This window comes from Saimiri boliviensis, chromosome 4 (genome assembly GCF_048565385.1).
Source record: "Saimiri boliviensis isolate mSaiBol1 chromosome 4, mSaiBol1.pri, whole genome shotgun sequence".
Classification (NCBI taxonomy): domain Eukaryota; kingdom Metazoa; phylum Chordata; class Mammalia; order Primates; family Cebidae; genus Saimiri; species Saimiri boliviensis.
Window position 1 is genome coordinate 40,486,263 of NC_133452.1, and position 26,517 is coordinate 40,512,779.

The window sequence follows — 26,517 nt, forward strand, 5'->3', positions numbered from 1 at the left end:
AGAAAGGTAATTAGGAGGACAGGGAAACAGGAATAGGCCAGCAGAAACGTGCTTGGGTGGAATACTCAGCACTGGCTGGCCCTACCACATATCCCCTTACTCAACACATACACACAGACATTATACCCTGCCCTCTACCCATTCATGCAAGCTTTTTGGTGCTAGGCAAGTTTGATAGAGCTTTGATTCAAGCTTGGAGGTGGAGAGAGGAGAAGAAAACAACTTTAAATGGGCTCAGATTAGGTTTCTAAGCGCTCCAGGTCCCACATATAGAGAAAGGGGTCTCAAAATAGAAATAAAACTGTGATAAAGACGATAAAGTTATAACTCTTATCCCACCTGAGCTATAGTCTGAGATATATTCTTGCTATATAGTTAAAGCAGAGGGTTTATGACCACATAAGTTTAGGAAATGCTGAGCTAGACAAATTGAACAGATTTCTTCATTACACACTGTAGGACATGCCAGAACTTTTAACATGCAAATGGATGCTTCCAAACCTTATGTGATCACAGAATTCTTTATTCCAGGAACATCTACAATTTGGGAAATGTTGCTCTCGTTTTTAAATTCTGGTCTTATTTAGATGATGTGCATAAGCTGATCATACAAATCACTTACAGAATGGCTTTGATTACAAGATTTTCAATGCAACCAGTATCTCCTCCCTACCTAACTCTTATCTTCCCTCTCTTCTGCTTCAACAGGCACGTTTCAAACCAACAACAACAACAGAAATGTTTCCCTAATATTTTAGGTCTATCTAAGGAGTTCTTTTGGTTCACATAAATACAATGAAATTTAAATCTTAAATATTCCTGGAAAATCCTAATCTAAATTCTGGCTAGAAAAATATGGTATCAATTGTGAAAAAACGAGCTGAATATAAGATACGTCATTCACTTCACTGCATATGCATGTTGCCATCTTTTCTGAATCAGATTAATACAGATTTTAGACAGGAAATCATGCTTTCTGTCAGGTCTTTCTTTCCTTGGTGATTTTTGCTATTCAAATAGAATTCTCTCAAGAATACATGCAACCATCCTTACTTGCATTAAAGAAAGATGTGAAATGCGGAGGGCAAGGATGAGAAAATGCACCTATTTATATCCAGTGTCTAGCCCTGCACCCAGCACATGGCAGTTGCTAAACAGATGTTTGCTAAATAAAATGTAGGGTTTTAAATTATGGATGGTTCAGAAATTATTGTCTAACATGTATAGAGAGTATGGTACATAAGGCGAAGCAATATAAACACATCAGAGAGCATGCTCACCTAGATAAGTGGATTTAGTAGCCTTGTATGACAGAGCAGCTGTCATTTTCCAGTTGCTAAAAAAGGGTTGCCTGTAGTGAGCTGGGGGGTTTAGGAACTTGATGTAAATCTGTCTCGGCAACGATATGCTCTCCCATCATAGTATGTAATACGTACATGCCTTTCTTTAAACACACACACACACACACACACACACACACACACACACACAGAGATATCCAGTTTCTTGATTACAAATAAATCCTCCTTGTTTCACTTTTTTTCTTCCATTCCTAATTTACAGATGCTTCCATACTCACAAATAGTACTTGTTGCTGCTAGAACTGTCATTGGCACTTTGTTCACAGACTGCCAGTTGCTAGCTAAATTCTCTCTGGGTGATAGGCTTCCACTTAATTAATTTTATGCATCCTGGTTGAAACTGTGGTGATAGCTGCCAAGACGACAGGAAAAGATGGGCAGAAATAGCCCTCTTCAGGGTTAGCCTCAGTGACGATGAGTGAAAACAGGTCACTTCCTTTGCACCCCTCCTTCCCAGGAAGGGTAGCAGTGGAAACTATTGCCAGTGCTGAAACCAGAGGGAGGGTTTTGCATTTGGCAATGATGTCAAGGGGGACGTTTGTATCATTTTTATGCTGAGATTGGATATATAGTATTATTTCATCAAAAACATTTCAGGAGGAAATATAAGCACACAAATTACACAAAATAATACTCTTGTTTACACTGCAAAGCAACCTAGTAAAATCAACAGGAATTAAAATACTGGTTTAGGAGTAATTAGAAGAGGATGTAAATCATGATAATAAATTACATTTTGTTTGTATTTTCAAATATATTTAAAGTAAATTATGAACCACTGGCTGAACTAGGAACTATGGATTTAAGCTACACTTTAGGGACCAAAAGCTAATTATGAAAAATAAATGGTGCCTACATAGACAGTAAGATAAATCTTAAAGTGTGTGATTTTCCAATGGAGCAATACTTTCTACAAAGATTGTGGGTTAATACTTAACCTTTAAAATTAAAACATTAATCAGATATTCTTCAAGTGAATGAAGATGTATGAAGTAATTTCTGAAAAATAAATACATTACAAAAATACAATGCGTTTGTTTGACAACTGTGTTGAGAAACTTTATTTCACTTCATTGAGTGTGGCCATTTTTCTCCAAAGGATGTTGCAAAGGATGACCCTATCTGTGGTTTTATAACTCCCAAGGTAGAAATCATTTTGCAAGACAGTGTAGTACATGCTTACCTCTCACAGCGTGGTCCTGTGTACCCGGCAGGGCATTCATCACAGATCAATCCCAGACTCCGGTCTAAATGGCACGTTGGGCTAAAACTATGTTGATGTTGTTGCAGAAAACAGAGACAAGAAGAAGCACATACACGAAGTCATTAGCACCATTTTCTCATTTCCCTCTCTCCTCTACTGCTCTGGCAAAAGAGTACAGGCTGGTCATTGTCGCCTCAGAGATGGAGATTAGGGTCTGGCCAATGGAGGATGAAATGGCATTGCTATTTCTGCAGACGTGAGTATAGCCCAGTGGAGAGCTGTATCCCTGTGACACGTTATTAACTGACTTTTGACTGCTCTGAGATGTGATCATCAGTAACAAGTAGAAATGTATAGCTGCTTTTTAGAAATCCACGCCCCACCCCCCGCCGCCGGCCTGGCTCATACACAACCGCACATACTTTCTTCTCTAGCCAAATCCCTCTGAATTGGAAGCAGACTGGAGAAATGGGTTAGAGATTTTGGAAAACTCAGCATGTGGTAGTGGTGGTGATAGTGCTTCCTACTTCAGCTACTGCCATAGCGGGGTGTGGCTGTGTGTAGGCTGCGGCAGGTACACCGTCACACTGATGGACTCCTCAGGAAAGCTTTCAGAAGAGATCAAGTGTGCATATTCTACCTAAACTTATCATAAACCTAACCAAACAAAAGCAACCTTGCCGTCTCATACCTCCTGGCATGTTTCAAAGTTCACTTATCTCTTTGCATGTATTTCTAATTTAGATCTGAAGTAACAGAGCTGAACACCAGATCAAGAACCAGCAGGGAACTCAGGTGCTAGCTTTAGTCTTCAGCAAGAGGTTTCACTCCAGCTATGCTTCTTTGCCTTGTAAGAGACACTTCTAATACATAAGCCCCTACCCCAAGATTGACTCATGGTAATGTGGTTCTCGACTGGGTCTCTGAAGGGCCATCAACCGTTCTGGTCTGTAAGGTCTGCTGCGGTACAGTTTTAAAGGGAAATGCCCTCAATTAATCTTTTTCTTATTATGTTTTCCCCAAGTAGATTTATTTTCTATTATATATAACAGGGCAATTCAATAGAGAGTTGTTTGATAGCTAAATGAATTAAAGAAAGAACAACAAATTAAACATTGCAAGTCCTGATCTCATCCTGCTCCTGACACTTGAATTACTTTGGAATATTCTTAACTTTGGTGCAGATCAGATCATGAACACTAGGTCTGAATAATATTTCTCTGGCTTAACTCTGTAAATATTTAATAGTTCTTTTTTTTATTTTGGATACTAGCAAGATATTAGGACCAGATCAGTCTATCATTTTGAACATTTCAACTCAGTGGAAACTTCAAATGAATCTGTTGGGTCAAGGAAATAAAGCCTGGTCTGGGATGCTTTGAATTTATAAATATTATCCAGATAAACTATTCCACATTAAGGAGTTCTGGTAGCTGTCATTAACAGTGGACAAGACATATTTAGCATGTGCACTGTGGGTAAAGATCCTCCTTTTATAAAGCATCCTATACTTTGCTACACATGACCCAAAGACAGCTCACTATAGGTGATTTTTCTTGACAGGATGGTGATTGCACTGAAGATGCACAGGATAAAATGAAAAAAAAAAAAAAAAAAAAAAAAAGAATTTCCTCTCATCCTCATTCAGTGATTTTTTCCTCTCATCCTGATTCGGTTATTGTTTTCAGATATAAAAGTGGGAACTGCATTTTGACCAATCTCTGTATGCCTTCTTTGAAAACTGTCATTCTGTAACTATCACATCATCTACTGAGAAACTGACTCCAACCAGAAGCACTGGGTTTCCCACTTCTGTGGGACTATACTGATTGAAAGAAAACCATACCAATTATTTTTGATAATCCTAAATCAGTCTATTATAACTTGTGTGAAAGCTGGTTGACAAGCTTTCCTAACTTTTATTTATTTTATTTTATTATTTTATTTTTTTTGAGACAAGATCTCTATTGCTCAGGTTGGAGTGCAGCGGCATGATCTTGTCTCACTGCAACCTCTACCTCCTGAGTTCAAGCGATTCTCATGCCTCAGTCTCCCAAGTAGTGGGATTACAAGTGTGTGTGACCATACCTGGCTAATTTTTGTAGTTTTAGTAGAAATGGGATCTCACCATATTGGCCAGGCTGGTCTTGAACTCCGGACCTCAAGTGATCCACCTGCCTTGGCCTCCCAAAGTGCTTGGATTACAGGCATGAGTCATTGTGACCAGTCTTGACATTTTAAGGCCTATTCATAAAATAGATTTCAAATTCTTAAATACACTCACACGTCGGTTAAAACCAACATAAGTAAAAGGTGCTCACTGACAAAAGTCAGCACTTTTTCAAGAAAAAAATGAAGTAATAATAATATGTTAGATTTGACTAGCTCCTTACAGTTCAGAGTACTTTCACAATTTTATCACATTTCACAAAATCCTATGAGCTGGTTGGGGCAGGCAGAGTTTTTCTTAGCAAAGGTCACATACTAAATTTCTGGGATAATTTGGTATGCATTTAGGGCTTTAGATTCTTAATGTGATGTTCTCTTCTTTCTATAACCAATTGTCATTGAAACCTACTGGTAAGAATTAAGTAAGTTTAATCTTCTAGTAATATAAATACTCAACCTGATGCCTCCAAATAAAACTTTCTCATAAATTATATCTGTATTTGTGCTTTGTTATTCTTTCAACAACATAAACTGAAGATTCACTCTCTTACTGCTGTAACTGCAGTTACAGCTATGGCAGAAGACGGCATTCAACAACAAACATAACATTAGAATGAGAAATAAACATGCACAATAAAACAGCCTACAGAATTTGCATTGGCAAATGTAGAGGCCTTAGCACTGATTTTGGCCAAGTCATGAAGCTCTTGTTCCGTGACACAAAGAGGAAAATGTGAGATCATCATTGACTTCAAGTGATTCCAAGATTATGTCATTTAACTCTATTCGGTGAGATCCACACCAGCAGAGAATGTTCTTCATCCTGGACTATCCAAACTGTGCCACAAGGAAACACAAAAAAGCCAAGAGCAGCAGGTGTTTTCCACAAATAGGGGAGGAAGGGAAGCTGTTATTGGGATAAACAGTATGAATATGCACATGAAAATTATCCCTCTTAATAGCTGAATATGCACTTCTATTTTTATAATGATCTACTGATAAGCATGTATATGTGTATGTGTATACATGTGTATATATGTGAATATGTATGTCAACATATGTATATATATTTAAGTATGTGAATACATACATACAGAAACAATTAACCTTGCTCTAAAAAGAATTTAATTCTATAAAAATATGTGCACTAAAAATAAAGCAAGGTTAAAGAGAAAGAAATATTTTTTAAAAAAGATAAACTCAAGGATGTATTTAGAGTTCAAAAAGCATGTTATAAGGTATGTTCATTTGTTAATGGAGGATCAACATTTGGCTTTGAGGTTTTTCACAGCTAATGCGAAAGGAACAATCAACAGGTAAATGATTCAGAGAAGCCAAAAGCAAAACAACTACTCAACAGAAGCTCAACAATTCCCGATTATCAGACATTGGGGAAACTGCTCCCATAGGTCCTAAAATTCAGTTCTAATGTAAAATGCTCCCAGAGAGTTAATCCAACACCCTAAAATAAAATTAAACACATAGTAAGTAAATGTGTGAAACTATTTTATATGTCTTTAACTGTCATGCATTTGTAATAAAATACAATGAATTACTTCTTAGGACTGAGATGTGATATAAAACAACCACTCCTTTAATCAATGGCATAAAATTGAAACTTCCATCATTAGGGTTAGAGAATCAGGGCATGTTCTGTATTTGCTTATACAACAGGGGATCAGGGCTCCTTTCAACTAAATTCTTATCTTGGACAGTTGGGTAGGAAAAGAGAAACCATTCTGAGTGGCTACAAAATGGCAGTGGGGAAGTTAGAGGGGAGGGTAATGAGAATATCCACACACAACTGAAAAGGGGCAGAGGACTGAGAAGAAAATAAAGAAAAAAATCATTGACTTCATAATTTTGGTGTTGGCTTCATACATTTCTGAAGTTTCTAAGTTTTTTCTTCTTCAGTTCAATGATGTCTCCCAGTTACTCTCAGCAGAATCATTAAGCAAACACTTATTTCGTTAATTACCTTTACATACTATGAAATCTGATTTAATCTCCACAATTGGATTTTGTAATTAGATTTGATTTATTTTCTAAATATGTCTTTGAATGATATGTTTCTCTAAACTTGTTTCCCACTCTGCAAAATGGAATAATATGATTGATCTGACAAACCCTTTTATACTGAGAAAGTATGAAAGCATAGTGCCAAAATAAATTATAGATACAATTTAGTAACTTTTTAAAAACTTTGCCTTTTTTATACATTTTTAAACAAATTAAGATATGTTGATTCGTTTAATGTTTAAGATATTTAATTGAGATAGTTAAGATATTTAATTAATATTTAATTACATAACTGTTAACATAACTGTAACTATGTAGCATAGTCAACATAACTCGTGCCAAACAGTGAAGATTTACTGATTTTTACAGTGAGCATTTACAGTTTTTCTGACATTAAATTCTACTGATTTTTTTTTTTTTTTGCTTATTTTCAATGTTTCTGTAATTGTTTCTATTACTGTAGCCCCATTGGAAGAAGCACAAAGAGGTGAGTCAAAATATATGAGTTCTAATATTGGTGCTGCCACAAGCAAGCTGTATAATCACAATCAAGGCATTTAATTTCTCTGAACTTTAGTTTTCTCCTTTGGTATATGGAACTAGGAAGACCCATCATAATCTCCCATGTGGACATAAAACGTTGTGTAGGAAAGACCACTAAAACATCTAGAGCATTCTCAGTTTTCTAGAGAATACGGTTGAATTGAACATTTCCTTAAATTTGCCTCTTGTCTTGGAATATACTTCTCTATATTAATTTTAACAATGTGCATTCAGTATGGTCTCTTAAGTAAGCCCAAAGGTCAGGGTCAGGTCAAATTTGAAAGTTTCATTCTTTCAAAAACTTAAATTTCAGTATTCCTGACCCACATGAAGCAGTATTAATTATACTACTACTAGTAGACAAATTTTTTTTTTTTTTTTTTTTGAGATGGAGTTTCACTCTTGCTGCCCAGGCTGGAGTGCAATGGCGTGATCTCGGCTCACCGCAACCTCTGCCTCCTGGGTTCAGGCAATTCTCCTGCCTCAGCCTCCTGAATAGCTGGGATTACAGGCACGTGCCACCATGCCCAGCTAATGTTTTGTATTTTTAGTAGAGACGGGGTTTCACCATGTTGACCAGGATGGTCTCGATCTCTTGACCTCGTGATCCACCAGCCTCGGCCTCCCAAAATGCTGGGATTACAGGCTTGGGCCACCGCGCCCGGCCAATAGACAAATCTTATTGAGGACATATCTCTGTCCAGCCTTGCACCAATAATATCTTTTATTATATAACTGATGAAAATCTATAACAACTTCAATAATATTATATATTCAAACACATCCTAAGTATTCAAAGGCAGACATTCACATGTTGCTTTCTTATTTTATTTAACCTATAAGCTATGTGATGCCAGAAATTAATGAATATAAAACATTTGAAATATTAACATTTTTATTTGCTTCTCTACAGATAAATTTTACTGCCTAATTACAATCTATAGCTGGAATATATACATCAACAAAATGAGATGTCCAAGCACAGTGACCACAGGAGTTGATGAAGTTGATATATATGCATAATTTAAATATTATATGCTTTTCTGTATTCATACATCATAATAATTATACCAATCTATCTCTATCTTCTTACATATTTGATTTATTTAGCAATATTATCTAAGAAATTTGGAGCCAAAATGCTTGTGATCTATAAGATTTATGATCAGGGATTAAATAGATAAATCACCCAGGTAAAACTATCAGTAAGCTTTAGACTTCCCATGAAGGTTGCGGCAACCTTTAGCTCCCTTTTTTTTCTTCTCTGAATAACCCCTGGAAATTAAAATCTCATCTTCAGGATTACATGCAAGTATTCAATTCATACATTAGAGTTTCTAGCTCACATTATAATAGTAACTTTTTTTATAAAATATTTTTTAAAAGGATAGTTTCCCTAGGTCATTAAGTGTCTTGTTTAGTGATACTTTTTTTTAGACATTTCAGGTTGTTAGATGAAAATGGATTTTTCTCATCACAGCTGTGCAGCTAAAGTATGATAATTTTCTAGTTGTTTTAAATGTAAAATTGTTTTAAACTGTTTTAAATGTAAAAGACCTTATAACCCTACCACAAACCTTCAGGATTTATAAACTAAGTGAATTATCTCTGCCCTCTCTTTCTACTTGTTAAAATACCACATTGAAAGTTGGAATTTAAAATGGATTGCTACTCTATTCCCAATTTTACTACTAAAAATATAATACTTTTCTAATTATTAATATTTGCTAGTTTGCTAGTTTTAATTTAATATTAATATTTGCTAATTTGCTAATTAATATTTACTAATAATTATTAATCACTGTAAGTGAAAGCACTTTGAAAATGGAATAATTTTTTTTAATATTTGGTGTTGCTGGTATTGTTAATATTGTCTTGTCTGTATTTTTAAAAATCAGGATCAACATCATTATACCAAATTGGAATACACATATTTTAGGAAATACCATTATTGGACACTGAAACTCCAGTTCCTTTGACACTGATGGATGTTGTTTTAACGTTCACAGACTCTCTTTCTTTTTCAGAAACAACAATTAGAACCCATTATCAAAGCAAATGCGCAGCAGATAAAGAGACAACAATGCATCATGAATGCCTATAATTATCCGAGCAAAATTATCTCTCTAATGCTTCCTCTGCATTTATAGTAATGTTGGTCAGACTTGAGGGTAAATCCATAGGGTCCACATACTCAGTTATATAATTCTAAAATGTATTCAGCTAGAATTCACATGGCGCAATGAGCAGCCAGCTCTGCTGAATTGATAGTCGTGCTAAGAATGCCCATGACATTTTGGCTGAGAAGGAGACGCAATACAAGTGGCCAGATGCAATCCTTCTGCTTTCCTCTATGAAAGTTAGTCATGAACAATGAGTTTCATGTAAATGAGGCTGGTTAAGAGAAGAGAATGCCATTCAGCCATGGCCAACGAATAGATCTTCCATTGGGTGAGCTAATCTTTCACATATATGCCAGAATGCAGGTTTTGTGTCATGTTAGGACTATCATAGACTTGAGTATCACTGGCTCCTCAGCCATTAATAATGAAGAAGTGTATTTCATTTGTTCTCCTATATTCATTATTTTCCAGTAGGTTTCTCTCTTGCCTTCTTCCTCTTCTCTGACACCCTTGGTTATTAAAGAATCTTCAGTTTTGTGCCCATCCAGGCTAATGCTTTAAGCCCTGGAAATGCTCTGATCACTAATATATATTAACTAGTGGTGCCTAACCTTTTTGGCATCAGGTACTGGTTTTGTGAAACACAATTTTTTCCACAGATGCAGGGGAGAAGTTTTGAGATAAAACTGTTCCACATCGGATCAGCAGGTATTAGTTAGATTCTCGTAAGGGGCGCACAACCTAGATCCCTCGCAGGTACAGTTCACATAGGGTTTGAGCCCCTGTGAAAATCTAATGCCTGCCTGATCTGATAGGAGGCAGAGCTCAGGTGGTAATGTCTACCACTCACCGCCTTCTAGGCGGCCTGGTTCCTAACAGGCCATGGATGGTTGGTTCGTAACGGACCATGGATTGTTGAGGGCCCCTGCATTAAACCAATGTCTTATTTTCTCAAAGCCTTGCTAGATAAATTGACTTATCCAATGAATTAATTATTGATTTTAGTGTTACCACTTAAAATGCAGTGTGTATTTTTTTTTTTAAGAAGTCTTCATTGCAGACTGTAGACATCTGGAAAGCACATGGATTTTAAAACTAAAATTTCAACTTGAATAACTCTGAGGAGGTTAATAACAATCAGCTCTTAGATTGGGTTCACCATATTCAGTCAGAGGTTAAGGTGGTTTACACATTTTAATTATGTCTTTCCCACATCATCCCTATAAGAGTCCTATTATTACAACTAATGATGACAGAACTGAGTCACAGAGAGTTTCAGTGACTTGCCTAAAGTTGCACAGCTGGAAAGAATGGAACCCAGAATTTAAACCAAAGATTCTGGCTCCAGAACTGGCACCATAATGTTATTTTTCTACTAACAGCTTTCATTTCTTCATCTATAAAATGGAGATAATAATATCTACTTTACTGACTTATAGCTGAAGGTGAAATAATACCAAATATAGTGTTTGGCCCAGAATCTAGTAGTCTGCTTTCATTAAGTAATAGTTCCTTCTCTTCTTATCCAAATGTGTAAGGTAAAAATTTCTGAGTAAATAGGGTCCTTGGGAGGATAAGGATTTCATGTGGATTGAACAGTGGGAAGCACAGTTCCAAGGAGAACATTTAAACTTAATGTCAGAATTATTCTCAAAGCCTTTAGCTTATAGTAGTCATTGAAACTAACAAAAGATCATTTTAATTAGGCACATTCTGGATAAGAGCTTGAAGTATGACCTACTTGATCACATCTTCACATTAAAAGAGTGTAGCTGACAGATTTCCCTTAAAAATCATTGAAAGTTTTTGCTCTGTCAGTGTTACCACAGTGCCTAGAGATAGCTGGAAAGTGTACAATATGATATGAACTTCATTAAGCACTGAGCTTACCTTTAAGAGAGTTCTTCAGAAAAGAATTTCCTTTGATTTAAAAGTATAGTTATTTGTAATTGCTTTCAAGTAAAAATGGTTGATTTTTATTCAACCTAGTATCCCCATTTAAAAACAAAATATAATATTTTTGGTTGGGGTGTGCTTAGCTGTTTACTTTGAGATGGCTGCCCTGAGAGAATGTGAATTCAAGCAGCTGGCTATAGCATTCCCCTAAAAGTTAAGGAAAAGAGAAAGTCAACTATTCTTGGTGTTTGTTTTTAAAATCTGCTCTAAGAGGTGGTTGTTCTAGGTGAACAACTAGAATTTTTTTTTTTTTAAAGGGACAGGATGGGTGCTTAAAAGTCAGTTAATTCAGTCCCTTCATTGTACCTTTTGAGAGGTTTATTACTAGCCTAAGATTCACCAAAAAATAGTTTGTGGTTAGAAACCAAATTAGCTGTATTTGTATCCTTTTATTAAGGTACGAAGATGGATATGTATCTGTGTGTAGGTGTGTACATGCATGTACATGTATGTGTTTGTATAAAATATTTCTGTTCCTTGGAATTGGTGTGGAAATTCTATTTGAGTTCTGCTCTTAGATATTAAATCACCAAAACTAGAGCAAAAAAATTACAAATTCTTAAAACTAAATCATTATAATTTTAAATATCTAATGTTTGGAAAAATTCACATTACCTTCCTGAAAAAAATTCATGTCTGTGTTTATTATTTATTTACATGGGATAAGAGAAAGAGTATATTTGATATTAAAAGTGCTTGCAGAAATGGATGCTGAACTGCTTCATGGAGTAATTTCGTTACTTACTTATTAGATGGGATATTGAGTGGACAAGCACAGGGTTGACAGTCTTCAGAGGTTCCTTTAGTAGGATCGCCATAGAAACCAGGAAGACATTTATCACAGAATGGGCCACCTGTGTGATCCTTACAGTTCTGAGGAAGAAATGAACATCAACAGTTTATTATTTTGGTCTCAGGCATCAACATGTTGCCAAAAATAGTTCTACAAAATCATTAGTCTGCTCCTCACCAGCAAGAATATTTTTTCCATGTTAAATGGTCAATCTTACAGCAGGGAAATAGCATTGAAAGTTAATTTAATATCTAGCATATAAACTACACAGTAGTTTCCGCATATGCATACTTACAAAAACATGACCGAAATTCATTTTAATGTTTTTCATTATGCAAATCTTACTTCCTTTTTTTCTTTAGTTTTCTCTTAAGTAAATACATGATATTGTGTGTGTGTGTGTGTAGTCATAAGGTGCTAATAAAATATGTTTAATGGAAATTGTAGATAATTCTAGGTAAAAATCAATTGTTCAGCTTGAAATTGCTGATTTAATGGGAACTGTGGCTAATTATACAAATCCTCTGGGGCTATGCCCTCTTAGCGCAGACATTAATTTTGGCCTCAGTGGACTCTGATGATTTGGACAATGACTACTGTATTACATCTGTGAAAAGCTTGCTTGTCTTATAATTAAACATTGAGAAAATTGAAAAAATTTAAATATCACATGACAGTTACATCAACTAAATGTGAATATGTATTTCTGTAGTAACTGGTGATATTTGAAAATAGGCTTTTCTTTAAGTTATTTAAAATTCTCTCTCAAATTTATTTTTAAAAAAACTTTTTAAAAGATAGCATTAAGGTCAACTTCACTATGAATAGTTGCCTTAATAATGCAGCATATTGTGATTTACTAAGCAAAACATCGATCGATTTGAAGAAAGATTTTTCCCTTTGATTTGATCTTTGTTTTACTTCCTTTCAGTTTTCAAGTTTAGCTAGACTAAGTTATCACTAAAGAATTGTTTTTTTAAAAAAAAAATTCCTTGTATGTTATCTCAGGGATATAACTAAAAATTACATCTTCAAAGACTTAAGAATTTTAAAATTGAATCAAAAATTATGCCTTAAACATGTTGAAAATGGTATTTCTAACATTCAACTGAAAATCTTGCATTTCGGAAAAAACAGAGACGTTATTTTTTCTGCTTATTGATTTAAAAGGAAATAACAGGTAGTTTTTATATTTTCTAACGTCACATTTCATTAAATAAATGCCATCTTAAAACTCAAGTATTTTTGTCATGGAATCCAGAAAACAGCATCAGACAAGCAACACAATGGAAATCAAAACAAAAAGATGGAAGTTTCACTCTGATGGATTGGTGAATTTTACAGGTGTCTTGTTACAGAAGTATTTAACAAATTTTTGCTCACATGATATATCACAAGAACCATGAGAATAAGCAAGCATGCAATCTTCCCATGTGACACTGAATACTTCCTAGGTTACTTCAAACGTACTTCCAGTTAAAATGCCTTTTTCATACAGACCTACACTATTGCAGAAGTTTAAATTTTGTTCTGGTGTCCAAAATATGTTTCAGTTAATTTATAAGCAAATATTAAAGCAAGCTAAGCTAAAAAGAATTCATTTATAAATTTATTTTTCATAGTAAAAACCATGTTATTTAATGCTGGGTAAAAACCATGAAAAATAAATAAGAAACTAACATACTGGGTCAACTGAATAGTAAGAATGCCCTTGATGAGCAACATACAAATATTTTCCTCTTTGTATATTACATCAGAACCCCTCTATACTCCAAATGGAATATCAGCACTTAGTTATCAATATCATTTTGGAGAAAGGGCACTTGAAAGTCAGTATATCCTACATGATCACCTATTTACTAGCTATGATAGAAAATTCAGAAAACACCAGATTCTGTCTTTATCATCAAGATGTTCACTGTTTCCTCAAGACAACTCTGTTATTTGAAAGAGAACTCCTATCTCCCTGTCATGAAATAAAATCAATAAACTAGGTTTCATTAATAGAGTCTCACACAACACTGTTCCCTCTCTTTTTTCTCTCAAAATTATGCTGAATGACACTGTTTTATTGGTTAAAAAAGGCTTTCATTTTTAGAAATATCACATCACCAAATGGACCAATTTGATTTCCTCCTAATGAATTCAGCATGAACATTTGATTTGATTTCATCCTAATGAATTAAACATGAAATATGACTATAGGGAATATTATGAGTTTGGTATCATGACACACTTATTTTTGTCCTCTTAGGGTAAGTAAAACAAATACATGTCAGTTTTGGGCTGAATATTATTTCCTATTGCATGTTAGTAAAGTATTTAAAGGTAACCCAATATTTTTCCCAAAGTACATTTTAAAAGACTTATGGCATAATTAAAATGAAAATCACTTAGTCTTTCTATTCATAAAAATGTCATTTCAAGAATCTACTGATCCACAAATTAAGGCTTTCGTGCTTTATAATGCAATGCAATTAAACAAAATCTTATATAGAGAAAAGAGAAAGAACATCAATAAACCTTAATGCCAAATTACATTGAAACAAAAGCCCTGAATTTTCATTTCAGAATTTTCCCAGAAGCTTTTAAGTAGAAGAAAAATGGGGTAAAATGAGCAAGAGAAAGAGAGGACATTAAGAATTAAAGACAACAGAGTCCGCCTTAAATTCTTCAGGGAAATGAGAGTATGATATCCACCTAAATTGGCACCATTTTAAATTGCATTTCTGCAAGACTAATGAAATGAGAAGTGTTGTTTCAAGCTTCATGCCATGTCAGACAATATAAAACTAATGTGCCCTTGAGTTAAGTCAGAATGGTCTATTCAGTGTAATTCTCCAATCCTAAGGCTTCTTAGCAGGATGGAAAGTGCTTTGCACTTTGTAGAGTCTATTTTCTTGTTAAAGCTTAGATTAAATTGTAAAGGAGGAGCAGCTCTGGTGAATATGTATTAAATATTATTATTTTTAATCTACAAATGATACTATGTGTTTAGTTAAATTCTGAACATTTTAAATTAAAATATTCAGTATGTCTTTATTTTCAATATGAAGAAAACTTAATTATGTTTATTGTAAAGGTTATATTTTACATTTTTCATATTATGGGGATATAAATTATTTTCTATTTTAAAAGTACACTGTACTTTTCATAGATTTATGAATGGAAGTGAAACCGTATATATTTGTGGTAGCTATATCTACCATTATAAGTTATGCCTTATAAAAATATACCTATTCTAATTTAATTCTTGGACTAATATGAATAAACACTTCCTTATATTCATCAGGAATATCACATATGAAAGAGCGTTCTCAGTTCCAACTCAGTTCAGTACAAAGATCTTTGTCAAAGCACTTCTTGACTCAAGTGTTTACAGTCCCCAGGGTAGTAACTGAATTGTGGCATCTGTTGAGGTGAGTTCAGCCTTGTCAATCAGCATCCCCAAAAAGGAGGGCACTTACCAGGCATTCTCCAGTGACATCATCACAGGACTCCGCATGACCAAAGCACTGACATGGCTCACAAATGCCACCAAAAATAGTGCCGTTAACTCGCCTGTGCCTAGGCCAACAAGACTGAAAGGAAGAGAAGGCTTCAGTCAGTTGGGGAGATTGAAACAAAAAGGTGATTTTGTTTGTGTTTGTTTTCTGATAACAGAAAATAACAGGGAGGAGACTCATCAAATGTGCTTGTCAAAGCATTGCCATTATTGAAACATTACAACAGAGCTATTCCTCCTGACATTAGGGCTTTGCACTGACCTTAGTGTTATTGGCAGGTATGAGATTAGAGGAAGCATTAGCTTGGTGTCGCTTCTGAAATGGTAAAATAAAGCAGAGATATAAAGAATTGAAATGTGACAGTCTCAAAGTAAAAAGCACAGACAGGAAAATAGAAAAGTACTGCAAAAAAGGCAGCTGACATAAAAGGACTCTTCCTATCATCTTAGCCTAAGAGAGCACCCCGTGTCACCCCAAGCAGTTTTGATTCTCTGGAATGTGTTCCCTTTCCCACATACTAATTGCCCCTGACTTCTTCATTTCCAGAAAATCTTTGACATGATTTGGTAGCAAGGCAGTACCCACACTTATATGTGACCACATACACAGCTAATTTCTACATACATCTACACTTACATCATTCATGCGTTTCGGCTTAATTTCCTCCATCCTATTATGCTTTCTCAAATTTACACAAAATGTTTATGATTTATTTCAACACGTATTTTCTTGATAGTTTATTTTATGACATTCTTCTATAATTTTGCTTGTATTTTTCATTCCTTATTTAAAATGTGAAACGCTTTATTGTATAAAAACTGAATTCTGGTTCAAACAGATATTTGAGTTTTAGATTCCCTGTGTCAGTGCCTGCTCTCAGTTCCCTGTTATCTTTAATTAAGTTTTCCTTCTGTGGAGATTACTACAAAGTGGTTAAGATGCAACATCAGCACCAGGCAAGTACTGCTGCCCTCTAAGAGCTTATGATCCTCCTCCAGTGAAATTGCATCTTGTGGGTTATTTACTATATTTCTGGATGGTTGAGTACAGCATCAGATATCATGAAAAGGCCTGCTTTTCCAGTTGAAAAAGGAAACAAAAGAGAACTGAAGTAATAAAGGATACAGAATTGTGTGATGTGTCCTTGAAAATGTTCCTTCTGCCTCAGGATGTGAGGACTTTCAAATTTGAGCATCAGAAACAAACACATAAGCAAATTTCTGTACTGATACTTTTTATATATGAAAATAAAATAAACAAAATAAAATAAACTTCCCCCTTAATTTGGGCAGTACCAAAAAAAAAGTGTCAAAGTTTTAACCATTTCTCTGCATTAAATGCCTTTTCATTTCTCCCTATTACATTTTTTGTCTTCCTAGATTCATTAGAGAATTGATTTCCTTCTGTAATATACATTTTTAAAAGCTGGTAAAACTGGCCAGAAACAGTGGCTTATGCCTGTCATCCCACCACTTTGGGAGGCTGAGGTGGATGGATCACTTGAGGTCAGGAGTTAGCGACCAGCCTGACCAATATGGTGAAACCCTGTCTCTACCAAAATTACAAAAATTAGCTGGGCGTGGTGGTGTGCACCTGTAATCTCAGCTGCTACTCAGGAGGCTGAGACAGGAGAATCACTTGAGCCCGGGAGACAGAGGTTGCAATGAGTGGAGATCAGGCCACTGCACTCCAGCCTGGGAAACAGAGTGAGACTCTGTATCAAAAAAAAAAAAAAAAAAAAAAAAAAAAAAAGCTGGTGAAGCTACATATTCATAAGGAGGCAAAAATTAAGGATGTTGAGAAAAGGAAGAGAACTAATCACTGTTTTCAGACATATTCATGAAGTTTTCCTTATGTACATTTTTTTTTAATGTTCTGCAAATGCACTTCTGACATCATATCTTCTTTCTCCAAACCTCCTAACTCCTTACACCTCTCTCTTTTAGCCAGTGATTTTATTGCATTACTCACAGGAAAAATTAAAGCCATCTTTGCACCAATAAGCCCAGAGAGCTAAGCATTTATCTCCAAGCATTGTTGCCATATTCCCTTTTCAAATAAGTGATGTGGGGCTTGAGGGTCCTTCTTCCTAAAGGAATATTACTCCACTTGTCATCTGATTCCAGCATCTGTTGTCTTCTCAATGTTCACTCTCTGATATATTAGTAATAACTTTCTTTTCTACTGGGCCATTACCATCAGCTCAGAAATATATGTTCCAGTGTCTCCCTCAAAAATTAACAAACCAGGCCGGGTGCGGTGGCTCACGCTTGTAATCCCAGCGCTTTGGAAGGCCAAGGCGGGTGGATCACGAGGTGAAGAGATTGAGACCATCCTGGTCAACATGGTGAAACCCCGTCTCTACTAAAAATACAAAAAATTAACTGGGCATGGTGGCACGTGCCTGTAATGCCAGCTACTCAGGAGGCTGAGGCAGGAGAATTGCCTGAACCCAGGAGGCGGAGGTTGCAGTGAGCCGAGATCGCGCCATTGCACTCCAGCCTGGGTAACAAGAGTGAAACTCCGTCTCAAAAAAAAATAAAATAAAATAACAAACCAAAAATAACAAAACTGTCCTCTTAACGTCCTATAACTTTTCTAGTCATCTGTGTTTTTCTTTTCGGTAACACCACTCTTAACAAGTATATTCTTCACCTTTTTTTCACACTGAATTCCATTCTAATCTGTTTTGTGTCACCACCTCTCAATTAAAACTGCGTTTGTCCTTGTCACTGAATTCCATGCAGCCAAATTAGATGGACAATTCCACAGTTGTGTTTTATCCGACCTTTCAACAGCCTTGGGCCTAGTTGACTCCTTTTTCTCTCACAATTTCTTTTCTCTACTTCCATGACATCAGACTTCCCAAATTTCCTACCCTATTTCTTTGCTGTTTCCTCTACTTTGACCCTGCTTCTTAATGTTAGGAGCTGCTCAGGGCTTGGTCTTGATTATTTTTCTTTCTTTTTTTTTTTTTTCAAATCAATTACACTTTCTCCTGGGTAATTTTATTCAGTCCCGTAGTTTATGATGCTTTCCAAAAACATATCTCTAGAACAGACAGACATGCTGAGTTTGAGATCTGAATATTATAAATACACATTGGCATTTACACTTCACAGCCTTTTCAAACCTAAAATTCTAAACTGGACTACGGATTCCATACACCCCACTCACACTAACTATTCCTCTCAGTCTTCCTCAGCTCAGTAAATGACCCACAACCAACTGATCAATCATTCAAATTGGTCATCTACGACTCATTCTTAAACTCTATTTCTTTAATCTCTCCTCCGACATACAGTCTTGAATCTGTAAGTCCTATTGGTTGTACTACCAAAATATACGTAGAATATGCTAAGTCCTGCCATCATCTTAACACCAATCACTATCATTGCCATGTTCCATTGCAACTGTATGTTAACCCTTCTCCTTGCTATCATTCATGGCCTCCTAAGACATATTCTTCCTGCTGTAGCCATAATGCCTTCTTCAAACAACTGTAACTCAGGCTGGGTGTGGTGGCTCATGCCTGTAACCCTAGAACTTTTGGAGGCTGAAGTGGGAGGATTCTTGAGCTCAGGAGTTCAAGACCAGCCCAAGCAACATATTGAGATCTTGTCTCTACTAAAACAAAAATAGCTGGGTATGGTGATATACACCTGTAGTCCCAACTACTCAGAAGGCTGAGGCAGGAGGATCACTTGAGCCAAGGAATCTGAGGCTGCAATGAGCCATGACAACATCACCGTACTCCAGCCTGGGTGACTGATCAAGACCTTGTCTCAAAAAACAGAAAGCACCCCAAAACCCAAAAATATACATCAGATCATTACACTAGTCCACTACTCTGCTAATGTTCCATGGCATGAGAATAAAATGCTCAGTTCTTATCATGTATGCACAGCTCCGACTGGCCTGGCTTCTCCAATCACATCTTGTCTGACTTTTTCCCTTGCTTACGAAGCTCCGGCCATATTTGCCTTCTTTCCAGTCCTTACACACTCCAAGCTCTACGCTGCTTTCTTAGCAGCTCATTTTATATCGCCGTCTCTCTCATTCTTCAACACTCAATTTAGCTGTCACCACCTCAGAAAGCTTTTCCTGACAAACTTTTACAAAGTAGACTTTCTATCCTTCATACAACCACTTGCAGCAACTTTATCATAGAACCCTGTTTATTTCACCCTGTTTATTTCCTTCATAGCATTTGTCACATCTATTTACATTTGCTTCTGGCATATTGTTAATGCCACCACTCAATGCAACATCCTTGAGGATGGGGACAATATCTGTATTGTTAATCACACTATTTTCCATGTGTAGGATCTTATTTGTCTCACAATATATGCTCATCAAATAGTAGTCAGCAAAATGAAATTATGAACAAACACTTCTATGAGGTGGTTAATATTACTTCCGTCACATAGATGAAGAAACCGAGATTGCCGAAAACTCTTTTTTTTAGTATCCCACCTGTCTCATCTGTCAAGTGAAATGAATGATAACACTGCTATGAAAGTAAGAAAATTTTTGGAAGATTTAACTGTATAGCGCTTTATAGGAAGTCAAGTAGAAATCAGAAAAAATATTCTGAATCAACACTGTGGCCCCCAAATGAAGTAAAAAAGAATGTCTGCAATGGAGTCATTTGATCTGTTTTTACCTAGAGGTTCTCAGCAAGATGGAATTAAGACATTAATGCTCTTTGGCATTTACTCAGCTTTTAAGGGATCCCAGGATATTAGTGATAACAGTGCTAGAGTGACTGACCTTATGAACTACACTTAATTAAAAAGCAAATGAAATAATGAAAGGACAGGACTGGATAACAGCAAATTTAGGGATAGGAAGTTTTGATAAAGAAAAAAGTTTTAGAGAGTACAAGAAATAAAGCAGTCAGAGAGAAAATCCGAAATTCCAGAATTGTCTCCTGATTCAATTAAATTATTTTATGGGCTACAAAGTAACTTTATTTATCAAAAGATTATTGTGTGACACATACAGGAAGCTTTTATTATCACTCTCTGTGTTGTTTTTTCACACTCACATGCTTCTCCCTATCTATCTGTTACCATTATTTAGCATCTAATTTCAGATTTCTCCACTCCAGGATACTTTCATCTCTCTCCACTGCAGTAGTGATTATTGCATGTATGTTCTGTAGCACATACTGGTCCCTTAATTATACAGTGCTGAGATCCCATTTTTTGTAGGTATTTACTGTTTCCCTAAACAGATTGTTAGCTCCTTAAGGACAGGGATTATATTGTGTGTACTTATTAGTATTTTATACAGGTAAATTTACAGAATTTATCAAACATATCTAGAATATATCAAAAATATTTTTGAAGGAGAGAATAAAGAGACTAAAAGCATAGCCAATTAAGCAATTCTAATATTTAAGTAATTTGATATTCAGTGGGCATTTACGACTTGCATAAAAGATTACGCTAAGGATGAGAATAATGTATGTGGAAACAAGCATTAAGAGTAGAATTAATTATTTAGTATTCTAATTGCAAGAGGATCTTAAAGGTTCAACTAGAGCAGTCTGGTTGGAATCAAGAGTAAAAGGTTCTTGTTTCATCAAATACATTGTGTATTTTAATATGTAAAATCAAATTTGGGTTGACACAGCTAATTGATATCCATAATTATTTTTCTCTTATCCACATGAATTTTGGAACAGCAAGTACTTCTGTAAGTTATATCTAGTTTTATTTCTAGAAAGGCGAATCTGAGCTAAGTTAAAGGAAACACTGTCATGAATATGACTGCATATCTCTAGATGTGTGCATTATTTTAAAAGTACAAGAGAACTGGCAAAGGAATGCCTAGAGTATTTCTATAAATGGCATGGTGAGGTAGTGTTCTGAAGTGGAGCATCTCAGTACACTCAAATGATTCCTTAAAGGCACCACTTTAAAGAAACTAAGCTCCTATTTATCTGCAAGCCATGCCCTCTGTCAAGGAAATAGTGTTCACATTTTTTGACCAGGTTTCAAGTAGGACCAATTTTCATACAACCTGAAAGAAAAATACATATAAATAAATAAAAATTGTTACCTTAAGATGACAGACTGTGGTATCAAGTAAGAACCATTAATCTTATTATAAATCTAGGATATTGAGACAACAATAAATATCTCAAACATTAGGTGCTAAATAAATCAAAGAACTGTAGGCAATTTTCTGTATCAAGGCATTTTTTCACATATTATGTTCTTGACATTCTGAAGATTGTATGCTTCAGATGATTGCAATTCGGTTGTATTCTTAGAAATGTAGCAGAGGAAAAGTGTAATACATAGGATTAAAAAATGAGAGAAATGTAAAAAAATAGCATTAAATTTTTGATAATCATTATGATGAAAATGAAGAGAAAAACATTTTGAACTGCTACTCTGCTACCATCTAGCATACAATAGATCAAATAGGCAACAAAGACAGAAATATCAGATTTTCAGCTATAGGCAAAGTATCTCAGAGAGGAACAGTTACAAGATGAAATTACGTGGTTAATATCCTAATTGAAAGCCATGACTTTTGGTAGCTATTCAAGTTCCTTTTTTAAATGATACACATTATTTGTGTGATTATTGATAGATATAAACAGCTCTCCTTAGAATAACTTATTGAAAAAAATGTTGAGGGAACTTCAAATGCACTGAGGATATATTCTTGGAAGCTTACTTCACACGAGGAGCCAGTATAACCTGGTGGGCACTGGCACACTTCTACAGCTGCTGCAACGCTTCCATCAGTAGGATAGGAGACAGCGGATTCAAGGTTAACAGAGCTCAACCTAGGGCAGAGGAGAAAAGAGATGGTGGATGGTGAAAAAGTAAAGTTCTTAGGTACTACACAGCTGTAGGAATCGAACAGTAACAATGACATAAATATAAGCCAATTATGTATGCTGAGAAAGAAGGCTGATGAACACCACAGCCAAAAGCTCTGGTCATTTGTAATATTAGGTCAAGTTGGCTCAGTCTAAAATGCTGAAAATAGCCACCACCCCCAAATGTTGAACAGATATGAGAATGTTCTTCCTCATCCTTTGGCTCTTGGCTATGTGTTTGGATTTTCATTTTGTGTAGACAGATAGACACTTTTAAAATCATAAAGGGATTTTTAAAACGGAAAACATTCCAATGACTGATTTCTTTTAGCACTTAAATAAGGAAAGCAGAGGTAGACAATATTAATACTCCATCTCAGCTTTTAAATTGAAATAAAAGATGAAAATGATTTTGGTTTTGCTTTTCTTAGAGATGAAGCTGCATGTTTGTAGTCAGTATAAGCTAAACTTTCTCAAAATGTTCAGTTGACTTACTTAGAATGATCTCTGCAATTTGTTTTTGGCCTAAATTAAATCCATTGTTCTCTGTATCTACAACCTTCATTTTATTGGTACTTTTGTACAATCTGGTGATTTTAGCAGAGTGATTTAGCATAACTCATTATTTTAGAGAAAAGCTGGTTTGGCCAAATGGAAAACTGGAAAAAATGCTGTCACACACCTATTTCTTTTCTTATTATGCATTAACAATTTAAATAAATGTTATTGGTATCTTATTTGTTTTTCCTACTTTTGTGTAAAAAGACATTTTAAAAGCTTAATTGTTAAGAATACAGTTTTGTGAGTCTAACAGACCAGGATTCATATCCTGTCTCTGATATTTATCAGCCTTGAGGCCTAGAAGAAAGTAACTTATTCTTTCCAGGCCTCAATTTTTTCTTCAGTCCAATGGCGATAATAGTCCACACATCATGAGCTTGATATAAAAGGAAAAAGAAATATAAAGTTCTTGGTATAATGTGTAACACATAGTAGGCTATTATGAAATACTAGACATTTTATTAACCTATTTTCATTGACTGTTGAAGTCAAATAAAAATGACTACATGAACAGTACAAGCAATACACTTTTTACTATTTGTACCTCCAAGTCATTTTAGTGTATGAAAATAAATTTTAAATAAACTCCAAGAGCACACAATTAAATGACTGCTATTGATTCATAATAATTACAGTTTTAAAATTTACTGGTAGACATTTGATAGCCTATGACATGGCATCTTGTAACCATAGAAAGATAGAACTGATTCTTGCTTCGGCCTGCATGTTCAGTTCCTTTCTCAGGAGTGGTCGTAGATTTTTATTGATCAGTGATTCACACTTACCAGCATTGATTGCCAAATCAATGCTGGGAATCTGGAAATCAAGCCAGAGAGCAAAGCTAAAAGGCTCATTACAAGGTGTAAATGTATCTTCAAGAGTGATGATCTTTACCCAAATTGTAAGCTTTTTAGCAATAGATTTCTAAAAAATCATTGCCCCTACCCCCACTTTGCTAATCCTAGATACTCGACAATACTTTTGAATATGTATGAGTCCGTGTAGGATCAGGAAGCAGAAAAGGAAATTAAGCCTGAAATCACCAACAATAGGCATTTGGATGGAATCATCCTAGCTGCTGAGTGCTTGATGGCGTCCTCTAAAGACAAGTGAATTATCTTTACCTGTAGATAGACTCATCCAACACTATTAACTGAGTGGTGTCTTCTCTAGGGGCAACCGGTAGAAGGTCCTAGATTAGGCAAATGTCACGATTCTACAGTGTTTAGGTTACATGTGTCATTTGAAAATCATTAAATGCTCTTTTTTTCCCCCTGCACCAAGGAATCTTGTCAATGAAAAATGCGGTATCACAGGCATTTCTTTTTCTTGTCGTTATTTCAGGTGAAATTCACATCACATAAAATTAAACATTTTAAATTGCACATAGTAGGAATTTTGACATTTGGGGTAGGATGAAAATTTTCATATCTATTTAAAATTTTAAAAATACATTGTACAATTCTGTCATTTAGTACATTCACAATGTTGTGCAACTACCACGTCTATCTAATTCTAACACATTTTATCAGCCGAAAAGAAAATCCAGAAGCCATTAGGTAGTCATTCTCTATTTTCCTTCTTCTGTAATCCCTGTAAGCTAACAATGTGCTTTTGTGGTTATGAAGTTACCTATACTAGATATTTCACATTAGTGTGATCATGCAGTATGTGACCTTCATGTCTGGTCACTTTCACTTAACATACTGGGTTTTTTTGTTTGCTTTCTGTTCAGAGACCAAAGTCTCTTGGTCACCTAGGCTGGAGTGCCATGGCTTGATCAGAGCTCACTGCAGACTCAAACTCCTGTGCTCAAGTGATCCTCCTGTTTCAGCCTCTCAACTAGGTGGGGGGCTACAGACATGTTCCACCGTAGTTGGTGAACTTTTTTTTATAGCATATATATATATATATATATATATATATATATATATATATACATATACACACACACACATTTTTTTTTTTTTTGAGACAGTGTTGCTCTGTCACCCAGGCTGGAGTGCAGTGGCATGATCTTGGCTCGCTGCAACCTCCACCTCCCAGGTTCAAGCAATTCTCCTGCCTCAGCTTTCCGAGTAGCTGGGACTAAAGGCGCACATCACCACACCCGGTTAATTTTTGTGTTTTTAGTAGAGACAGGGTTTCACCATATTGGTCAGGCTGTTTTTAAACTCTTGACCTCAGGTGATCCCCTCCCCTTGGCCTCTCAAAGTGCTGGGATTACAGGCATGAGCCACTGTGCCCGGCCTAGCATAATATTTTTGAGGTTTTCCTTGTTGTAGTATGTATCAATATTTCATTCCTTTTTATGACTAATATTCCACTGCCTATACATGCCACATTTTGTTTATTCATTCAGCTGTTGATGAATATTTGGACTGTTTCTACCTTTGGGCTATCATTAATAATGTTGCTATTCATATTCATGAACACATAATACCTATTTTCAATTTTTTTGGTATATATCTAGAAATAGAATTTCTGGGTCTGATAAGTCTCCTTAACACAACAGAGTTTGCAAGAGTTACTAAAGACGGTACTCATGTTGGCATGAGCTACTCCTTGACAACAGAAACCTGTCTTGCCATCTATATATGCAGCATGATCATCTCCATAGATGTTCAGTAGACTTTTATTGGATGAGTGAACTGATGGATGGATGGATGGATAGATGGATAGATATATACAAGAGTAATTGATTAAATACTCACATAATAAATGAATAGATGAATGAAAAACAGTTCTATTACAAACATGGCTAACAAACTCTATGACAAATGATACAATAAAGCCTACTAGCCACATTTCAGATGAATAAAATCAGATAAGTAAAAGACAAATTACTTGTTTGATTTGTCATAGAAAATAAATGGAAACTGTTATTCGAACTTGAGGCCAGAGACCAGAAGTCACCTGAATGTATTGTGACATCTAACAGCCTGGAATTAATGGACTGTCACTTGATAAACCTATCATTTTGATTTCAATCATTTAAATTTCATTCTGATCATTTTAATTTCAGAATTAGATGATTTCATAGTTGATATACTAGTTGATTATCACACAATAGATTGCTACAATTTACTAAACAGCAGAGATTGATTGACTACATATAGGTACAGTACCAGAATTTCTGATATAAAATTGATATGCAAAACTTAAAGAAAGAGTTCTGGAAATTTCAAAATAGAAGAATGAGCAGTAGACTAAGAAACAGTTTTTAAAAAGATACAGAAACAAAAATATTTTCAGTGAACTGACAAATTTTATTTGTCTTTTGAACAACAGATGTTCCTCTCTTTAATCTGTATAACCATTTTGAGCTATGAGAAACTTCAGCACTCTAACATCTTTCCTAGTAATATTCCACATTAGTATTCACTGAGCAATCCCAATGTTCATTAGGTTCTGCTATTTGTTAAATGAGATTTTAAT

At 35.3% G+C, this 26,517-nt stretch overlaps 1 protein-coding gene across 7 annotated transcripts in view; it reads right to left on the minus strand.

Moving 5' to 3' along the window:
• LAMA2 (laminin subunit alpha 2) overlaps positions 1 to 26,517 on the minus strand; it is a 625,652-nt gene that overhangs the window by 237,684 nt on the left and 361,451 nt on the right. For 4 of the 7 annotated variants that reach the window (XM_074397492.1, XM_074397491.1, XM_074397489.1 and 1 more), the window contains exons 15-19: positions 22,371 to 22,482; positions 15,936 to 15,989; positions 15,636 to 15,749; positions 12,121 to 12,248; positions 2,545 to 2,631 (exon numbers count right to left, since the gene is read on the minus strand). In XM_074397492.1, coding sequence (XP_074253593.1) covers positions 2,545 to 2,631; positions 12,121 to 12,248; positions 15,636 to 15,749; positions 15,936 to 15,989; positions 22,371 to 22,482 — 495 coding nt within the window. The remainder of the gene's footprint in view (positions 1 to 2,544; positions 2,632 to 12,120; positions 12,249 to 15,635; positions 15,750 to 15,935; positions 15,990 to 22,370; positions 22,483 to 26,517) is intronic. The other 3 variants (XM_074397494.1, XM_074397493.1, XM_074397490.1) reach the window with 1 other exon arrangement.